The sequence below is a fragment of the Sphaerodactylus townsendi genome, linkage group LG08 (assembly GCF_021028975.2).
Source record: "Sphaerodactylus townsendi isolate TG3544 linkage group LG08, MPM_Stown_v2.3, whole genome shotgun sequence".
Classification (NCBI taxonomy): domain Eukaryota; kingdom Metazoa; phylum Chordata; class Lepidosauria; order Squamata; family Sphaerodactylidae; genus Sphaerodactylus; species Sphaerodactylus townsendi.
In genome coordinates this window covers 10,249,125-10,266,394 of record NC_059432.1, presented here as the reverse complement: position 1 = coordinate 10,266,394, position 17,270 = coordinate 10,249,125, and the positions used below count along the sequence as shown (strand labels likewise).

At 47.5% G+C, this 17,270-nt stretch overlaps 1 protein-coding gene across 1 annotated transcript in view; it reads right to left on the bottom strand.

The window, feature by feature from the left end:
- RET (ret proto-oncogene) overlaps positions 1-17,270 on the bottom strand; it is a 90,885-nt gene that overhangs the window by 10,583 nt on the left and 63,032 nt on the right. Inside the window, exons 14-18 of the mRNA XM_048506854.1 lie at positions 14,416-14,630; positions 14,208-14,330; positions 11,047-11,117; positions 4,660-4,797; positions 240-339 (exon numbers count right to left, since the gene is read on the bottom strand). Of these exons, the coding sequence (XP_048362811.1) occupies positions 240-339; positions 4,660-4,797; positions 11,047-11,117; positions 14,208-14,330; positions 14,416-14,630 (647 nt within the window). The remainder of the gene's footprint in view (positions 1-239; positions 340-4,659; positions 4,798-11,046; positions 11,118-14,207; positions 14,331-14,415; positions 14,631-17,270) is intronic.

Below are 17,270 nucleotides of genomic sequence, written 5' to 3'. Positions count from 1 at the left end.
CTCTAATCAAATGCCAGAAAATGGCATTGTGTGATAAGCCTCTTTCGAGAGTGATCTCTCTTTTATTCCTCTGTCAAACGCTGCTGCTTTCTCCTCATCCCAGTTCAAATACGAACACAGAAAAACAGAGTCTCCTGGACAAAGTCTTACCAATGGGTTGCACATAAATCCTCGCACGGGGGGAGAACATCTTTCCTGCCAGTTTTCACAAAGAACGCGAAATCACGCACAGCACTTACCCTACTTTTTACCATCATTTTCTCTAACTCTTTACTGATCTCAGCAAACGTCGGCCTTTTGTCTGGTTCCTGCTTCCAGCAGCGTAGCATCAGATTGTACCTGCGGGAAATCACAGAATAAGAGGCGGCACGTCAAACAAAGGGCCAAACATTTCCTAATTAGGGGCCTGTTCTAATCCTCTGGACGTGAAGGAAGACGACCCAGGCCCAGATGTTGGCATCTGCACCAATCGAAAGGGGAAACACCATGCACCAGCCCCTGGGAGCAGGCTTCATGGACTTTGTGGAGCAGCAGTGGCGTAGGAGGTTAAGAGCTCGTGTATCTAATCTGGAGGAACCGGGTTTGATTCCCAGCTCTGCTGCCTGAGCTGTGGAGGCTTATCTGGGGAATTCAGATTAGCTTGTACACTCCCACACACGCCAGCTGGGTGACCTTGGGCTAGTCACAGCTTCTCGGAGCTCTCTCAGCCCCACCTACCTCACAGGGTGTTTGTTGTGAAGGGGGAAGGGCAAGGAGATTGTAAGCCCCATTGAGTCTCCTGCAGGAGAGAAAGGGGGGATATAAATCCAAACTCTTCTTCTTCTACTAGTGTGTGAAGCCTTCCCACCATGCCAGGCATGTAACTGAACACCAAGTGAAGACACAGAAATGGAAGGCTCTCTGCATCCCCTAGTCCAGTTGTGGCACGGGTGCCAGAGGTGGCACTCAAAGCCCTCTCTGTGGGCACGTACAAACAGAGTTCGCCATGTGGGGGGGAAATCCCCCCCCCACACACACACACCCTAGGCTGGCATGGGCCACTGGGCTTGATTATTAGCATTAAACCTAAGACTAAGTTTTGGGGAAGCAGTGTAGGTAACCCTGTTGAGGTTTTACAACACTTGTGGGCATTAACTTCCAAACTGTCAGAATCCTCCGACATTATGTTCCCCAAGTGTTTTTTCTCCTGTGCAAATCATGAACCGTTTCCATATGCCGACCGGTGAACCGTAACAGGAACCTATGCAGAAAGAAGGCCCTCGCAGCGGGTGGATTCTTTCATAACACTCAGTGTGTTCCGGACAGCTATTCATAAAGCAAATGTCCCCGTGGAAGTGTAATCGGACCACATGCACACAGGTCCCTGTTTTACTGTGAGGACTGTTAGCATGCAGAATGTGGGAGAGCTAGCATTGTTCGGCTTCCTGAGCAAATCTACTCTTCAGAAGACAAAAAACAAGACAAATCTACTCTTCAGAAGACAAAAAAATTTCTCATTATGACTATGCAAATGTGCATGCAATCATCTGCTGAAATCTTAGAAACTGAAGGAGTAGCCAAGTAGGGTTTTTCGGGGTTGGCAGAGGGGCTTCAGAGCTTTGACTCCCCCACTGACCAGGAAAACCAGACCAAATTATATCAAATCACAAAAACGACAGACCCCATTTGTATAATTTGCCCAATATGGACAGGAAGGTTGCCAGGTGTCTGGTATTGACCCAGACAGGTATTTGGTCATTGACTGTAAATAATGCCTGTAAATAAAGACTTTACCTTTGACCCAGACACAGTTCGGTGTTTTCACTGACTGCCCAGGAAAAAAATCTGAAAAAATACTGGACATCCTTGTCTGAGCTGGGTGATCATCCCAGAAGTTGGTGCCAAGTTAGCAGGGGTGGAGCAAGGGGGAACTGCGCCCGGGGCATGCCTGCGTCCTGAGCCCCCAGAACAACCCCGCCCTGCCCCCGCACAGGCACATGCCCGGTGCACTGTGCCCTACCTGGGCCCCTTGGCGCTACGCCACTGCAAGTCAGACACAGCTGCTGCTGCTTCGTACTCAGACTAGAGATGCTCCTCCCAGTACAAATGGCATGCTTCACACTGGTTGCCCTGGAAGGAGGTTGCACCAAGCCAAAGCACAAAACTTTTCTGCTGCTTCGTGCCCATGTTGGTAGGGCCGATTGCTCTTCCCTGTGTGAGCCAAGTGCTTTGCCCTGGGAGGAGGCACCACTCCTAGAGGGTCCAATATTTTTTTTTTAAAAAGCTAGCAACCTTACACACTGGGACAGAATTCAACTTTACCAGGGCAGGTGCATTTTCTAAAAAATACAGAATACGGAGAAACATTACAGCGGCTGGCAGGTCAGAACAACCAGGAAGGATGTTCAACAGGCAATGCAAGGTTGAATCAAACTTGAGTTGGTCTTTTTTTAATGACCACCTGGCAGCCGAGACCGCAACAGAAGAAAACAAGTTTTGCTGGGATGACCCAGAAAAATAAGCTGCCAATGAAAAGGAAAAGGAAAAGCGAGGAACGTGTTTGCAGAGAGCATCAGGAAGAAGCCCCCGCCCTCTTCGGAAGAAGTAGAGAAACAGCCCTTTAAATGTGATCCTAGCTACGTGGGAGCTGATTTTATGAGAACGCCTCCGAGGCGCCACGGGGAATACTTTAATGTGCTGATCAGATGGATGGGGGGGGGGCTGTTGGCATGCAGCCCAGCCACAGGCTTGACACCCTGTGGGGGAAAGGGGAGGAGCAATGCCACGTGGTGAGTCCCCTGTCGCATTCCCCTGTACACGTGTCCATCTAATTGTTCTTCTAGCAGTGGGGGAGAATAGAAAAAGAGAATAGAAAAATTTTCAAAAATATAGAAGGAAAAAAGAATAAGAGTCTGGATTTCTACTGTTAGGAGATTCAAGGTGTCTTACAAACTCCTTTTTCCTTCCCCAAAACAGACACCTTGTGAGGCAGGTGGAGCTGAGAGAGTTCTGAGAGAACTGTGACTGGCCCAAGGTCACTGTAAGGTTGTGGTGAGTGTGTGCGTTCCGACCTTGAGAGGCTCCCGCCGGAGGTTCCTGGCTCTCTGCCCGGAAGGGGAATTTTGCTGTTTTGGTTATCTCTCTCTCGCTTGCTTGTGTGAAACTCTGCTTTGTTTACACTATCTTGGCGGGGGGCCTGTTTGATACCCTGTAAAAGCTATTGACCGAGATCCGAATGGTATTGCAGCGGCTCCTCGATAACAAGTTTCATGTGGAAGAGCGGGGGAACAAATCCAGTTCACCAGATAAGAGTTGGCCGCTCACATAGAGAAATGTGGAATCAAACCTGGTTCCCCAGATTAGAGTCCACCGCTCTCAACTGCTACACCTTGCTTGGCTCACAATAGGCTTGCTCGTAGGCAGGGCAGTGTTTGGGCAACCCCGCTCCTTCATCCCTGCAAAGGCATGGCTCACCCAGAATGTGTGAAAATTAAGGGCAACCTGTCAACACAGCACTCCGTTTTTATCCCCTGCTGAGCACAGAATGCAGCATCCTGTGGGTGCATCAGGAAAACCTGCCGGGTCTTCTACCGAGCATGCCATCTTCTTGCTCATACCCTCGATCCCTTCACATGCCAGTTATATCTCTGAGCTCACTGCTTCTACAATCGGGAGCTGATTAGTGTAGCCAGGAATACCCTCTCAATTGTTTTTTTTAAAAAAACCCATCTCAATTCAAGCCTAGTTGTACTAATTGCAATTCAATGCGCTGCAGCAGGGAGCAATTAAAAGTAGAACATAATCAGGGAAGAACAAAGACTCCAGATAATTTCAGCAGACTGACTAACGATCCAATATATCGAAACTGGCTGGGGGCTGAGCCCACCCATTTCCCACAAGAACGGTTCTTTCGGGTGCTGCCCCGTCCTGGATGCCCCTGAGTAGCTGGATCTCATCAGATCTTGAGAGCTAAGCCGGGTCGGCCCTGGTTGGTGCCAGCAAGGGATTCCAGGCCTGATATGCAAAGGCTGGCAATGGAAAAAACCCTGCATTCATCTCGTGCCTGGGAAACTCTTCGGGGGTGGCACAGGTTGGCGGTGACTTGATGGCACTTAATTGTGATTGGTGTTTGGAATATGTTGCCACAGGAGGTGGTGATGGCCACTAACCTGGATAGCTTTAAAAAGGGCTTGGACAGATTTATGGAGGAGATCTATGGCCACCAATTTTGATCCTCCTTGATCTGAGATTGCAAATGCCTTAGCAGACCAGGTGCTCAGGAGCAGCAGCAGCAGAAGGCCATTGCTTTCACATCCTGCATGTGAGCTCCCAAAATTTCTCTCTGTCAACATTTTCTACCCCATGCATAATTTTATAGACTTCAATCATATCCCCCCTCAGCCGTCTCCTCTCCAAACTAAAGAGTCCCAAATGCTGCAGCCTCTCCTCATAAGGAAGGTGCTCCAGTACAATACTGAGTACAATACTAGTTACTGCTTAGTACTTAGTACAATAGTACTTAGTACTTAGTACAATACTAGTTACTGCTGCCAGTGCAGAATAAAACTCCCTGCTTGGTAAAGCCCTAAATGGAGCTGCTGACCACAATGTTATCATCAAGGAGGGGGGTTTGGGCAGGGTTGTTGGATCCACAAGAGCCCACAGCTGGGCGTGACTTACATTTCTTCACTGCAGTTTTCTGGCTTCTCCATCCTGTAGCCTGTTTTCAAGAGGTTAAACAGCCTCTCTGGAGCAATACCTGGATAAGGGTTACCACCCAGGGTGACAATCTCCCACAGCAGAACTCCAAAGGACCATCTGCGGGGAAGAGAGAAAGGCATTTACTGGGAGCGTCGGCACTTAATGGGTTTTTATGAAAGGTCACCGTCCCTGCAATTGCATGTGAATCAAGAGGGGTGAAAGTACAGTGACAAACTGTACAGCTCAGACGAGGTCGTCTGAGCTGCGTACAGTCACGCCCGCAGCGGCAAAGAGAGCGGAATGTGCTTGTTTTGAATTTTAGGATGTTCAGAAGCTTATAGGAAATTAAAAGGTCAACTATTGGATAGAGAGTTCTCTACCCTAATCACCGCAGCCAAGAAAACGTGCTCCCCCCTGTATTTTTCTCTCCCATTTGAACGGGGCCACTTGGCGCCCTACCTGTATTGCTTAATAAACCCTGTTCAAAGGAGAGCCATAATGCTAGCCAAGTTTAATGTTATGCCTTCTGCCTTGTTACATGGCAGATTTAATAAGCAAGAAAAGGCTAAAAGATTGTGCCCGTGTAACGTTGGCTCAGTTGAATCTCTGGCCCACCAATTATTTATTTATTTATTTATTTATTTATTTATTATTTCGATTTTTATACCGCCCCGTCCCCGAGGGGCTCCGGGCGGTGTACAACAATTAATACAGATAAATTAGGGCAACCATACAAATAAAACAACAACAGCCCATAAAACTCCGACATAAAAACATACTAAATTTCATTAAAACAGCGGTAATTTCATAATAAAGGCACCCGGAGAATCCTTTCCTTTAAAACCCTCCCCTGGGGAGTAATCGGACTTCTCCATAGGAGGATGTAATCTTGATGTAATCGAACAGGGGCGCCATACTCAGCGGCTGGTTGCTCCAAAGGCCCGGCGGAACAACTCGGTCTTACAGGCCCTGCGGAACTCACCGAGATCCCGCAGGGCCCGGACAGCTGGAGGAAGAGTGTTCCACCAGGCCGGGGCCAGGGCCGTAAAGGCCCTGGCCCGCGTGGAGGCCAGCCGCGTCACGGAGGGGCCAGGGACTACCAGTAAATTCGCCTCTGCTGAACGCAGAGGGCGAGTGGGGACATATGGGGTAATGCGGTCCCGAAGGTACGAGGGTCCCAGGCCGCGTAATTACTACACTGTCTCAGATTCTAGGAAATCAGATCCAAGTATGTGAATCTTACTCCTTTACATTTACCCCATCTCCCCGATTTAATTAATTACACTACTTGTTGGACAACCCTGATCCTTCTCTCTGTATGATAGTGGCAGACTTTCTCCTGGAAATTACTAAACGCCAGTAGATTTCCTTCGACCTAACATTTACTTCCTGTATTGTATATGCTTTTTAATCTGTTTTTTATTATTGTTGTACTGTTGTCTATGCCAATAAAGGCTTGCTTCTGAATTTTAGGATGTCAAAATCAGTTTTCAGGGCAGGTTATTAAATTCTGACCACACTTCAAATCCTGTCATTTTTAAAAAAAAGTTGAAAGGGAGCTGAACAGGAGTCTGAAACTTACTTGCTTATAAACAAACAAGGACTAATAATCGGTCACAAAACACAGTCCAGAGAAAGACTGCGGCAACCAGACTGCCCTGCGGCAACCAGAAACTCCAAAGAGCTGAGAGGTGCATTTTCTTATTGATTTGCGGGAGACTTGAGGCCTGCCTGGCAGTTGTGGCTGGCGGACTGATTCATTAGGATTTGCATCGCCAAGCTGGACTTAACTCTCCGACACCCCTCAGAAAACCACACAGAAACTTTCTGGGCCGCTAACGTTCCCCCCTCTCCATAGCAGAATTCTCTCTACTGAGCAACTGCATAGTGGAACACTGAACATTTGCTCCGTTCACTTGGACAGATGACATTTTTTATCACTAATACACCATGATTAGCATAAAACAAAACAAAAATCCTTGGCACAGCTTCCTTGGAGCCTGGAACCACTGTGATAACCTCTCACAATATTTCTGGCATCCATCTGTTCTCCCTTTCATGCCTTTTAGTTACTTCCTCCTCCGCACCGGGTTCTAATTCTCTCTCTAGTGATGCCAAATAGGTTTTACGCTGATTTGGAATTTATTTCTAAGGACCGCACTTGGTCAAGCAAAACACTGTTTTCATTTTTGCTGCACACACATCCTATTAGGTCCTGCCCCTAAATTTATCCTCAAAACCGGGTGTCACCAATCTTTTGGAGCTGGCAGACGCACCTGGAATTTTGAGAAGAAGAAGAAGAAGAAGAAGAAGAAGAAGAAGAAGAAGAAGAAGAAGAAGAAGAAGAAGAAGGAAGAAGAAGAAGAAGAAGAAGAAGGAGGAGGAGGAGGAGGAGGAGGAGGAGGAGGAAGAGGAGGAGGAGCAGGAGGAGCAGGAGGAAGAGGAAGAGGAGGAGGAGGAGGAGGAGTTTGGATTTATATCCCCCCCTTTCTCTCCTGTAGGAGACTCCAAGGGGCTTACAATCTCCTTGCCCTTCCCCCCTCACAACAAACACTCTGTGAGGTGGGTGGGGCTGAGAGAGCTCCGAAAAGCTGTGACTAGCCCAAGGTCACCCAGCTAGCGTGTATGGGAGTGCACAGGCTAATCTAGTTCCCCAGATAAGCCTCCACAGCTCAAGTGGCAGAGCAGGGAATCAAACCCGGTTCCTCCAGATTAGAATGCACCTGCTCTTAACCACTATGCCACTGCTGCTCCTAAAGTGGGAAAGGAAGGCCAGAAGAGGAAATGGAACCACACACTGAGGAAAGCCCAGGTGCTTGCCAGCCCTCTTGATTCTCCAGGGAAAACCCTTTTATTTGAATGAGGGCAGCCAATAACAAGGTCTGCCTTACAATGACCCTGTCTGTTTTCTGAAAAGCTCAGCAGGTGCCAAAGGAGGTGCTGGCAGGTGCCACGGTGCCTGTGGACACCACATTGGGAAACCTGATCCCAGAAATCCTTTGAACCAGCGCCAGGGACTGGGCTAACATCACACAGTAAACGTTGTGGCTGAGCAGAGGTTTGAAGAAGGGTCCCCCCAATCAAGATCGGACCCAGTCTAGCCCACTGGTCCTCAGTTGTGAGAAGATAATGTTCATGCTGGTGATTTTTTTCATGCTTTTCCGGCAGTCAGTTGCAGGTGGGTGCAGGAGGTTAAGAGCTCATGTATCTAGTCTGGAGGAACCGGGTTTGATTCCCCGCTCTGCCGCCTGAGCTGTGGAGGCTTCTCTGGGGAATTCAGATTAGCCTGTACACTCCCACACACGCCAGCTGGGTGACCTTGGGCTAGTCCCAGTTCTTTGGAGCTCTCTCAGCCCCACCTACCTCACAGGGTGTTTGTTGTGAGGGGGGGAAGGGAAAGGCGTTTGTCAGCCCCTTTGAGTCTCCTGCAGGAGAGAAAGGGGGGGGGGATAAATCCAAATCTGGAGTGAAAGGTCACAAGCACCTAACTTGAAGCCAAAACAAATTCCACTGTGCTTGAGCAACTAGCCTACATCCATACTGCCATCTCCTATGGAATACATCCATAGGAGAGATTTTGGCAGTTGGGATTAGGGTGTGTATTCAGTGTTTTTCAGATTCACATTGATTAAACTTGAAATTTTTCAGAAAAGCCGAAAAAAGCTGAATACACATACCAGTATTCCCCCCGCACCACCACCTTTTTCAAAGATTTTTTTGCGAAAATTTTGGGCTCCATTAAAGTCTATAGGGAATTTTTTCGTGTCTAGTGGGGGGCTGTGTTTTAAGGTAAAGGCACCAAATTTGCAGCACACTTGCCAGTGATTCTCCAAAGAAGAACCCCCAAGTTTGGAAAAAGTTTGGATCAGGGGTCCACATTTTTATGGGCCCCTTCATCTTTCTGATTCAGTTTCCCATTGTTTCCAATGGAAGATTTAGCTCGGAGGACTACTTTAACACAAGTATATATAAAAACCAACTCCTCCTCCTCCTCCTCCTCCTCCTCCTCCTCCTCCTCCTCCTCCTCCTCCTCCTCCTCCTCCTCCTCCTCCTCTTCTTCTTCTTCTTCAACGCATTTGTAGTTTGGTTAATCCTGCAACCAAACTCAAGAGGTGGTGGGAGAGATTCTAAGTATTTTAGGAGCGTCACGGATGCATAAATTAGCCTACGAACCTCCGTGTGTGGGCTGGCACTGCTGTATCATGTGGCTGAGCTACAAGAAATCCAAGCTGGGGTGTTTTCTGAGCCAGATTGGAAAACACCGTAACTTGCAATAAATCCAAGCTGGCTATGGAGAGGTGTCCTTAAAAGACTGGTTGGGGGTGGGGGGGAGAGAGAGAAGGAGGCAAGAAAAAATGGGAAGCCATGCTCACAGCAAGCGTAACACCTTGTGGAAGCTCCCATTAAATTTGGAAAAAAAAGAGAGTAAAATACTGACAAAATGGAAAGTATTTATGGAAAGGCTATACAACACGAGCTTTAACTGAAGAGCCGGTGTGGTTTAGTGGTTAAGAGCATGTGCACTCTAATCTAAAGAACCAGGTTTGATTCCCCGCTCTGCCACTTGAGCTGTGGAGGCTTATCTGGGGTACAAGATTAGCTTGTGCACTCCAACACATGCCAGCTGGGTGACCTTGGGCTAGTCACAGTTCTTCCGAGCTCTTTCAGCCCCACCCACATCACCGGGGGGGGGGGGAGAAGGGAAAGGAGATTGTCAGCCCCTTTGAGTCTCCTTACAGGAGAGAAAGGGGGGATATTTATTTATTTATTAAATTTACAGGCCGCCTCATCCCCGAAGGGCTCGAGGCGGCTCAGAACACGGCTGTTTCTAACAGCAAATTAATACAGCATAAAAGTTAGGCCATTACAGCATAATACAGCATAAAAGTTAGGCCATTAAAACTCAGCAGCAATTAATAAATGAATTAAAACAACCAGATTGTGTAAAAACACATATACACGCAGGCACCCGATCTAACGCCAAAGAAGAAAGAAAAGGAAGAAGGAGGAAAGGGAGGAGATAGGCAGGGCCCAAGGTGGAATTAGGGCCCAACCAAGGTGGTCCAGGCAGGCAGATATAAATCCAAACTCCTCTTCTTCTTCTTCTGAATGGTGGGTCAGTGCTGGCTGATTCACCCCTTCATGAGCTACGGTCCTTTTTGACCCCTGGCTTCCGAGACACTGCGGCGAGGCAGCGTCTGCGAGTTGGTTTGTAATCGTGCAAATAGGGCTGAGATGAAAATGGGCAGGCTGACACAGTTATCACAAAAGCTCTGCAGGCTCCCGGGAGCAGTGACGTGCCCCTACGGGGAAAGGCAATCCTCTTACTCCAGAGCCAGGGTGTGCTCTACCCAACGAAACATAGTAAGCTTCTAATCGCTTACGTTACACTCCCTCTCGGCTTTCCCTCTGAGTTTTTCCTGCTCAGATAGGGAAAAGACACCAGAACAGAAACTAGATGCCACCATACACTCAGTCCTGTTCACTGTTAGAATTTAAACCTTGGGTATCAGGTGTAAACAGGTATGTATGGCCTTGCCACTTTATATGAAAGGTGTCTAGTCCTGCCTTTTGTTTCCAAGAGTGGTCAGCAAAATGTTTCTGGGGGCTCACAAAAAGGTCATGAAGGGGATATAGCCATCGCTCCCATTTGCTCTCGGAAACTGGTACTTATAGGTCAGTGGTGGCGAACTTTTGGCACTCCAGATGTTATGGACTACAATTCCCATCAGCCCCTGCCAGCATGGCCAATTGCTGGGTGTCTGGTTTCCGGGCTGTGTGGTTTCCGGGCTGTCATGTTCTGGCAGCATTCTCTCCTGACATTTCGCCTGCATCTGTGGCTGGCATCTTCAGAGGATCTGATAGTAGGAAAGCAAGTGGAGTACTTAACTGCCAGTGTTGAAAAACACTAGAGTGACGACAGTGACTAATCAGCTCCACACAATCACAGGATGACTATAGACAGTAAACAATCAAAGGGAACAAAGGCCAGGCTACTTCTATTCAGATGCCCTCACCTATTGACCTTGCTATCTTCATTGTTACTTACATGTTATATACTTCATTGTTACTCACATGCCAGGCTACTTCTATTCAGATGCCCTCACCTATTGACCTTGCTGTCTTCATTGTTAATCACAGGTATATATATTCCACTTGCTTTCCTACTATCAGATCCTCTGAAGATGCCAGCCACAGATGCAGGCGAAACGTCAGGAGAGAATTTAAGCAAATGTTCACCACCAGCAGCTGGTTAATATTTCTCACCCCAGAGACATGGGGCAGAACAAAGTTGGCCAAGCCATATCTCCAGATGAGCCCTAGGGCTTGATAGCTCTTTCTTTACAAGTAATTATACAGACTTACACGTCACTTTGCGTTGTATAGATATGATCGAAAAGGGATTCTATTGCCATCCATTTGACGGGTATCCGGCCCTGAGGGAAGAAGCAAGAAGATTATGGCTCGTGAGGGAGCTTTAGCATAGCTTCTCGCATCACACCTAACAGGGACATTTCACTTCGGCCGCATTGATCTTGTGCACGTTGCTGGCCGCTCTTGTGTGATGCTTCTCAGAAAGTGCCTTCCCCCTATTTTGTACCTATTTAGAAAGAAACTAGCGGGCCCGGCCACGCATTGCTGTGGCTGAGTCTGGTGAAGTGGAAAAGAAAGAAAAGGGGAAGCAAACGGTTCGAACATGTGTCATTACACAATGATTGCAAGGGAGGGGAAGGGCAAGGGGCCCCTCTCTCCCCTCCCTCTCTCCCGTTCCCTTGCATGGCAACCCGCCCCATCCCTCCTTAACATTCCTCTTTCTCTGCTAGGGTGGGTGGGCCATGTGCAGGTGGGCTGGTCCTGTCCCTTTCATTCCCTTCCCTTGCAGGCAAATTATCTAGCGTACAACACGCTGGGAGGCCTGAGCTACGTTGTGTTCAAATTTCAGAGTGTTTGGTCCAACAAACCCCTGGACCCTCCCTCAACTTCCCATTCCTCCGCTAGGGTGGGTGGGCCATGTGCAGATGGCCCGCCCCATCCCTTTCACTGCATAAGGCAGTGGTTTTCAAGGAAGGCATGGTTGGTTCCCTTGTATCAGAGGGTGCTGCTTTGACAGCCAGCAGATGGCGCTGTTGTGGAACAGAACTGTGGTTCCAACTGTCACAGGTGTGGCATGTACACAATAACGGACACAGTTGTGACACGTACACAACAAGAGGTGTGGAAACAGTATGGAAACCTGGCTGCACGCAAATGCGACGTTGTGTAAAAATTTCAAAGCAATCGGTCCAGTAGTTTAGGAGATTACCTGTCAGCAGAAAAACGCACCGATAGATAAGCCTGAACAGTCCAGCCCAGTTAAGTCTTTATCAGAGCTTGCTGGGAAAGCAGGGTCAGCCCTGTTTAGTACTTGAGTGGGAGCTTACTAAGGAGATAAACACAGGAAACCATCTCTGCTCACCCCTTGTCTAGAAAACTCCCAGGCCCTAGAGGTCACCCTGAGTCCGTGGCCCTTTCCACGTGAATCTTTTCAAATGTTTTGCAGCAGGAAACTTTTCCTCCAAAGAGTTCTGCATTGCTTTCTCCTCCCCTTTTGTTCTGCAAACATTTTATTTCCAGCCTCAAAATGCTTTCAGTGAATGCCCTTCAAAAACAGTTCTTTGGGCTGAAATGTTTTCAAAACGGCTTTGCTGCTGCGATGTGTTTTGAAAACATTTTTCCACGTCTCTCGGCCATTCCCGGACTTCCAACTTGGTGCCGTATTGTGAGCTCACTCTCAGTTTGCCCTCGCCTGTGTATTTATTTCTGTGAGTTTTTGGTATTTGAGGGGGAGGGGCTAATCTTTGAGGCATCGATTATGCAAAGTATGGAGAATTGCAGCATGAAGCAGTGAAGAATGGAAGCATCCATTCTTCTACTAACAGAGCTGTTCCTTCCGATTGGCCTCCCCTCGCCCCTCTCCTCGATATCATATTCTCAGTGCCACCCAAGTTAAAAAGTCAGGAGATTAAATTTTTTAAATGTTTTCAATGTATTTATATTGGCTTGTATTTGAGCCACCCAGAGCACATCTGGGGAAGGGCCGCATGCAAGACCAATAAACAAACAAACAAACGAGGGAAGCAATTCCTCTAAACATAAAAGCCCCCTTGGCTTTAAAAAAGTTATATCTAGGATGAAAAAGACTACATATTTATAACATGTATCTTAAACTTGGACACACTGTTCTGGGCAGGTAATCGGACATTCAAATCGCCGAAAGTCCACGCCTGAGCCTGGTAAAACGTCTTTTTCCTGGCGCACCAGGCCATGAAGCTGGCTGTGTTTAACTGTCACCCTTAGAATGTTCGTGCGGCCTGTCTGTCTGCGGCCTGAGAACTTGGTATGAGGGTTTAGGATGTTCGCGCAGATGGGCAGAGATGAGCAGTGAAAACACTAAATAGGTCATACTGTTAGGTAATACGAGTGGAAGTGAAACACATACACACTTTGCCATGTGAGATGTCAGGTGGGGTCCCCCCCCTCACACACAGTAACTTTCACTCTCTGTGCCTCACCCACTGCTACCACACAACACACATCCAGCTCATCCTCACACACCTCACTCTGCCCTCCCTCACATCCAACCACCACTTACCCACTTCCTCACCCATATTCGCCACAGCTCTTTTACTAAAAGCAAGCTGGAGTTTGCCTTTTTCTTCAAAGAAAATCCGCGGGGTGGGGGCGAACCAACACTACCGGGTCCGCTTCTTTTGCACGTGGCCCTTTAAGAACTCAGTCTGAGCGCCTCACCACCCCGCCTCTGCTGCCTGACTGGGATAGCCTGCTTGCCCCAGTTCTGCCTTACCCAAGCCAGGACTGTGCGTGTCAACCAGCTTCATGGACAGCGGGATTCGCACTCTGGACAGTTCGGTTGTGGAATGGAAAGGGTTACCTTATACTAAAAAAACAAGACAGCACCATATAACAATGTGAATTGAAAAGGGAAAGAGGGATTCCATTTGACCACCCCAAAAGGCTATGCTGCGGATCATTGGACCTGAATGGACATCTGTGTGGGTTGCGGACTGTGATGAGAAGGACAACTGCCACAGCAATGCGTGGCCGGGCCCCGCTAGTGTTAAATAAATATCCAACATTGTAATTTTGTTACACGTGAGGTACCACTTTGTTGTTGTAGATTACAGAGTATCTCATGAAGTTCAGTCATACGGTCTTTGTGTTTGGGACACTTTGAGGCACAAGGTTGAATGCATCTGGCTTTTGCCACACTTCTAACCACAGCTGATGGCTTTTGAGACCCAGTTCTATACTGAGCAGAAGTCTGAAGGCAGATAGCACTCTTCTAAATAAGGCTGAACTGCAGTTAACTCTAATACCTCAGGCAATGTGTTAAAAATAAGTTCAGGTCTCTCTTCCTTGGCTGAAAATAGATGTCATGACATGCTGAGGCCGGTAGTTTTTACGGACACCTGGTACATTTCCTGAGCACAAAACCAATTGCAGATATCAGTGATTCCGTGCTATACCTTGCTCCGCTTGACATAGGAGTCCTCCTCGTAAACATCACGTGACAGCCCAAAATCAGAAATCTTCATCTTACGCCCTTCTGCCACCAAGACGTTTCTGGCTGCTAAATCTCGATGGACGAGCTTTGGAGAAAGGACAGAAGAAATTAAACCATCCCGCCGGATTCCTGGAAGGGCCGGAAACGTTGAGGAAGGGAGGAGGGCGTACCTTCATTTCAGCCAGATACTGCATTCCACGCGATATCTGCCAGGCGAAAGAGATGAGGTCGCCCATTGTCAAGGCCCGCTCGTCGGGATTGTCCAAGTAGCTGGAATTCCTGTTGGCATCACTGCCCATGTAACTGGGCCCCACTTTTCGGCTTTCCCTCAGAAAACTGCGCAAGGAGCCATACTTGGCGTATTCAACGATTAAATATAAAGGCCCTGAGGTAAAGACAAAATTCAGAAGCAGAGTTGGACCAACTTGCTTGCCAAGAATCGGATGACATAATTACATATTTATCACCAGGGATACGTTTACCTTTAAAAAAAAAATTAAATCTCCATTTGTTGTGTGATCTGCATAAATTATCCCAATCAAAGAGAATTTGAATGATTGGGGGACTGGAGCACCTTCCCTATGAGGAGAGGCTGCAGCGTTTGGGACTCTTTAGTTTGGAGAGGAGACGTCTGAGGGAGGATAGGATTGAAGTCTATAAAATTAGGCATGGGGTAGAAAATGTTGACAGAGAGACATTTTTCTCTCTTTCTCACAATACTAGAACCAGGGGGCATTCATTGAAAATGCTGGGGGGAAGAATTAGGACTAATAAAAGGAAACACTTCTTCACGCAACGTGTGATTGGTGTTTGGAATATGCTGCCACAGGAGGTGGTGATGGCCACTAACCTGGATAGCTTTAAAAGGGGTTTGGACAGATTTATGGAGGAGAAGTCGGTTTATGGCTACCAATCTTGATCCTCTTTGATCTGAGACTGCAAATGCCTTAACAGTCCAGGTGCTTGGGAGCAACAGCCGCAGAAGGCCATTGCTTTCACATCCTGCATGTGAGCTCCCAATGGCACCTGGTGGGCCACTGCGAGTAGCAGAGAGCTGGACTAGATGGACTCTGGTCTGATCCAGCAGGCTAGCTCTTATGTTCTTATGAATATATTGTTTATTATGCAACATTTTCCCCTAGAAAACGAGCAGAGAAAGGATTGTATATAGCCCCCAAACTCCGCCCCTTGATGTCTGCTTTGTCTCATTCTGCCATTTTGTCAGATGTAGAGTAGGTCTTTTTAACTCTTTCTTCACTACCTGAAGAGATAGAAATTTGATTTGTTTTAAAAGCAGAGATCTACAGCACGCGAAACTCCGTGCCAAGTATCTCATTCCAAAGAGTTCTGCAAATACACAGAATATATAGTGCCTTGCCTTCCTTAAGAACATAAGAACATAAGAACAAGCCAGCTGGATCAGACCAGAGTCCATCTAGTCCAGCTCTCTGCTACTCGCAGTGGTCCACCAGGTGCCTTTGGGAGCTCACATGCAGGAGGTGAAAGCAATGGCCTTCTGCGGCTGTTGCTCCCGATCACCTGGTCTGTTAAGGCATTTGCAACCTCAGATCAAAGAGGATCAAGATTGGTAGCCATAGATCGACTTCTCCTCCATAAATCTGTTCAAGCCCCTTTTAAAGCTATCCAGGTGAGTGGCCATCACCACCTCCTGTGGCAGCATATTCCAAACACCAATCACACGTTGCGTGAAGAAGTGTTTCCTTTTATGAGTCCTAATTCTTCCCCCCAGCATTTTCAACGAATGCCCCCTGGTTCTAGTCTGTCAAAACTTACATTTTGAAATAATGCCACCCAAACCACATTTTTATCATGCTGCTTTTCATTTTTATAACCCGATACGTTATTTTTTGTTTCCTACACGGGAGAAAGCCTGAAGGAGAATTTCGCACGCTCGCGAAAGGACAGAATTCAGAGACCTCGGGTGGGGATTTGCATGCTGAAAAGTTATCCAGCGTAGATAGTGACCTCACAGAAAGGCTTTCTCACATGAAAAGAGAGGAAACGTGCTCATTTCTGGAAACAGGCCTCGGGTGACACACTAATTAATAGAGCAACAGCATTTCTTCCTGAGTCAAAACGAACAAACCTGTGACATTTTAAATTTCTTCATAGGATGTTTAAGGCAGCTCTTCATGAAAATTGGTTTGCACGAAGAGCAGAGTTTAAAATGAGCGCATTACAGCTGGCAGCCTCTGGTAATTCTCACAGTATCTTCATTCTTTCTGCACGCTAATTAGGTATGGCTTTTTAAAGCTTTCAAGGGTATGCTTTCACAAAAAGGGTCCTGACATTTCGGTCCATTAGCAAAGCTCTTCCTCCCAGCCGCCCGCATGAATCATCTTGGCAGCGCTGCAATGTCGAACGCGCAACACTCAAAACAGATAAGGACGACTCCTATGAAATTGCAAACAGAAGATTGCGGAGGGAACCTCTTCCCTGCCTGCTGTGTTCCTGCACCTTTTGAAAACTGTTCCCCGGTGTTGTAACAGAACTCAGGCTTAAGATATTCCCTTCTATGAGTCGCGTGTTAATTTGGAGACCTTCCGGAAGGGCGTACAGACTGCCGCGGTGGTTAAGAAGGCCCAGCAAAGACTGTACTATCTGAGACTGTTAAGGAAACAACAACTGAATGGAAAACTCCTGGTGTCCTTTTACCGCTGTGCTATAGAGAGTGTCTTAACCTACTGCATCTGTGTATGGTTCTCCAGTTGCACAGTGGCAGATAGGAAGGCGCTCCAAAGGGTGATCACTACTGCACAGAGGATTATCGGCTGCCCTCTCCCCTCCTTGGAAGAACTCTATCATTCCCGAAGCCTAAAGAAAGCCCAAAATATTCTGAGAGACCCGTCTCATCCAGCACACTCTCTTTTTGAACTGTTACCATCCGGCAGACGATACAGGTCTATCAAAACTAGGACAAAGAGGCCTAGAGACAGCTTCTACTCTAGAGCTGTGGCTGTGCTAAACTCCATGGCTTCGTGTAGATGTGTTTGGGGCTGTGTAG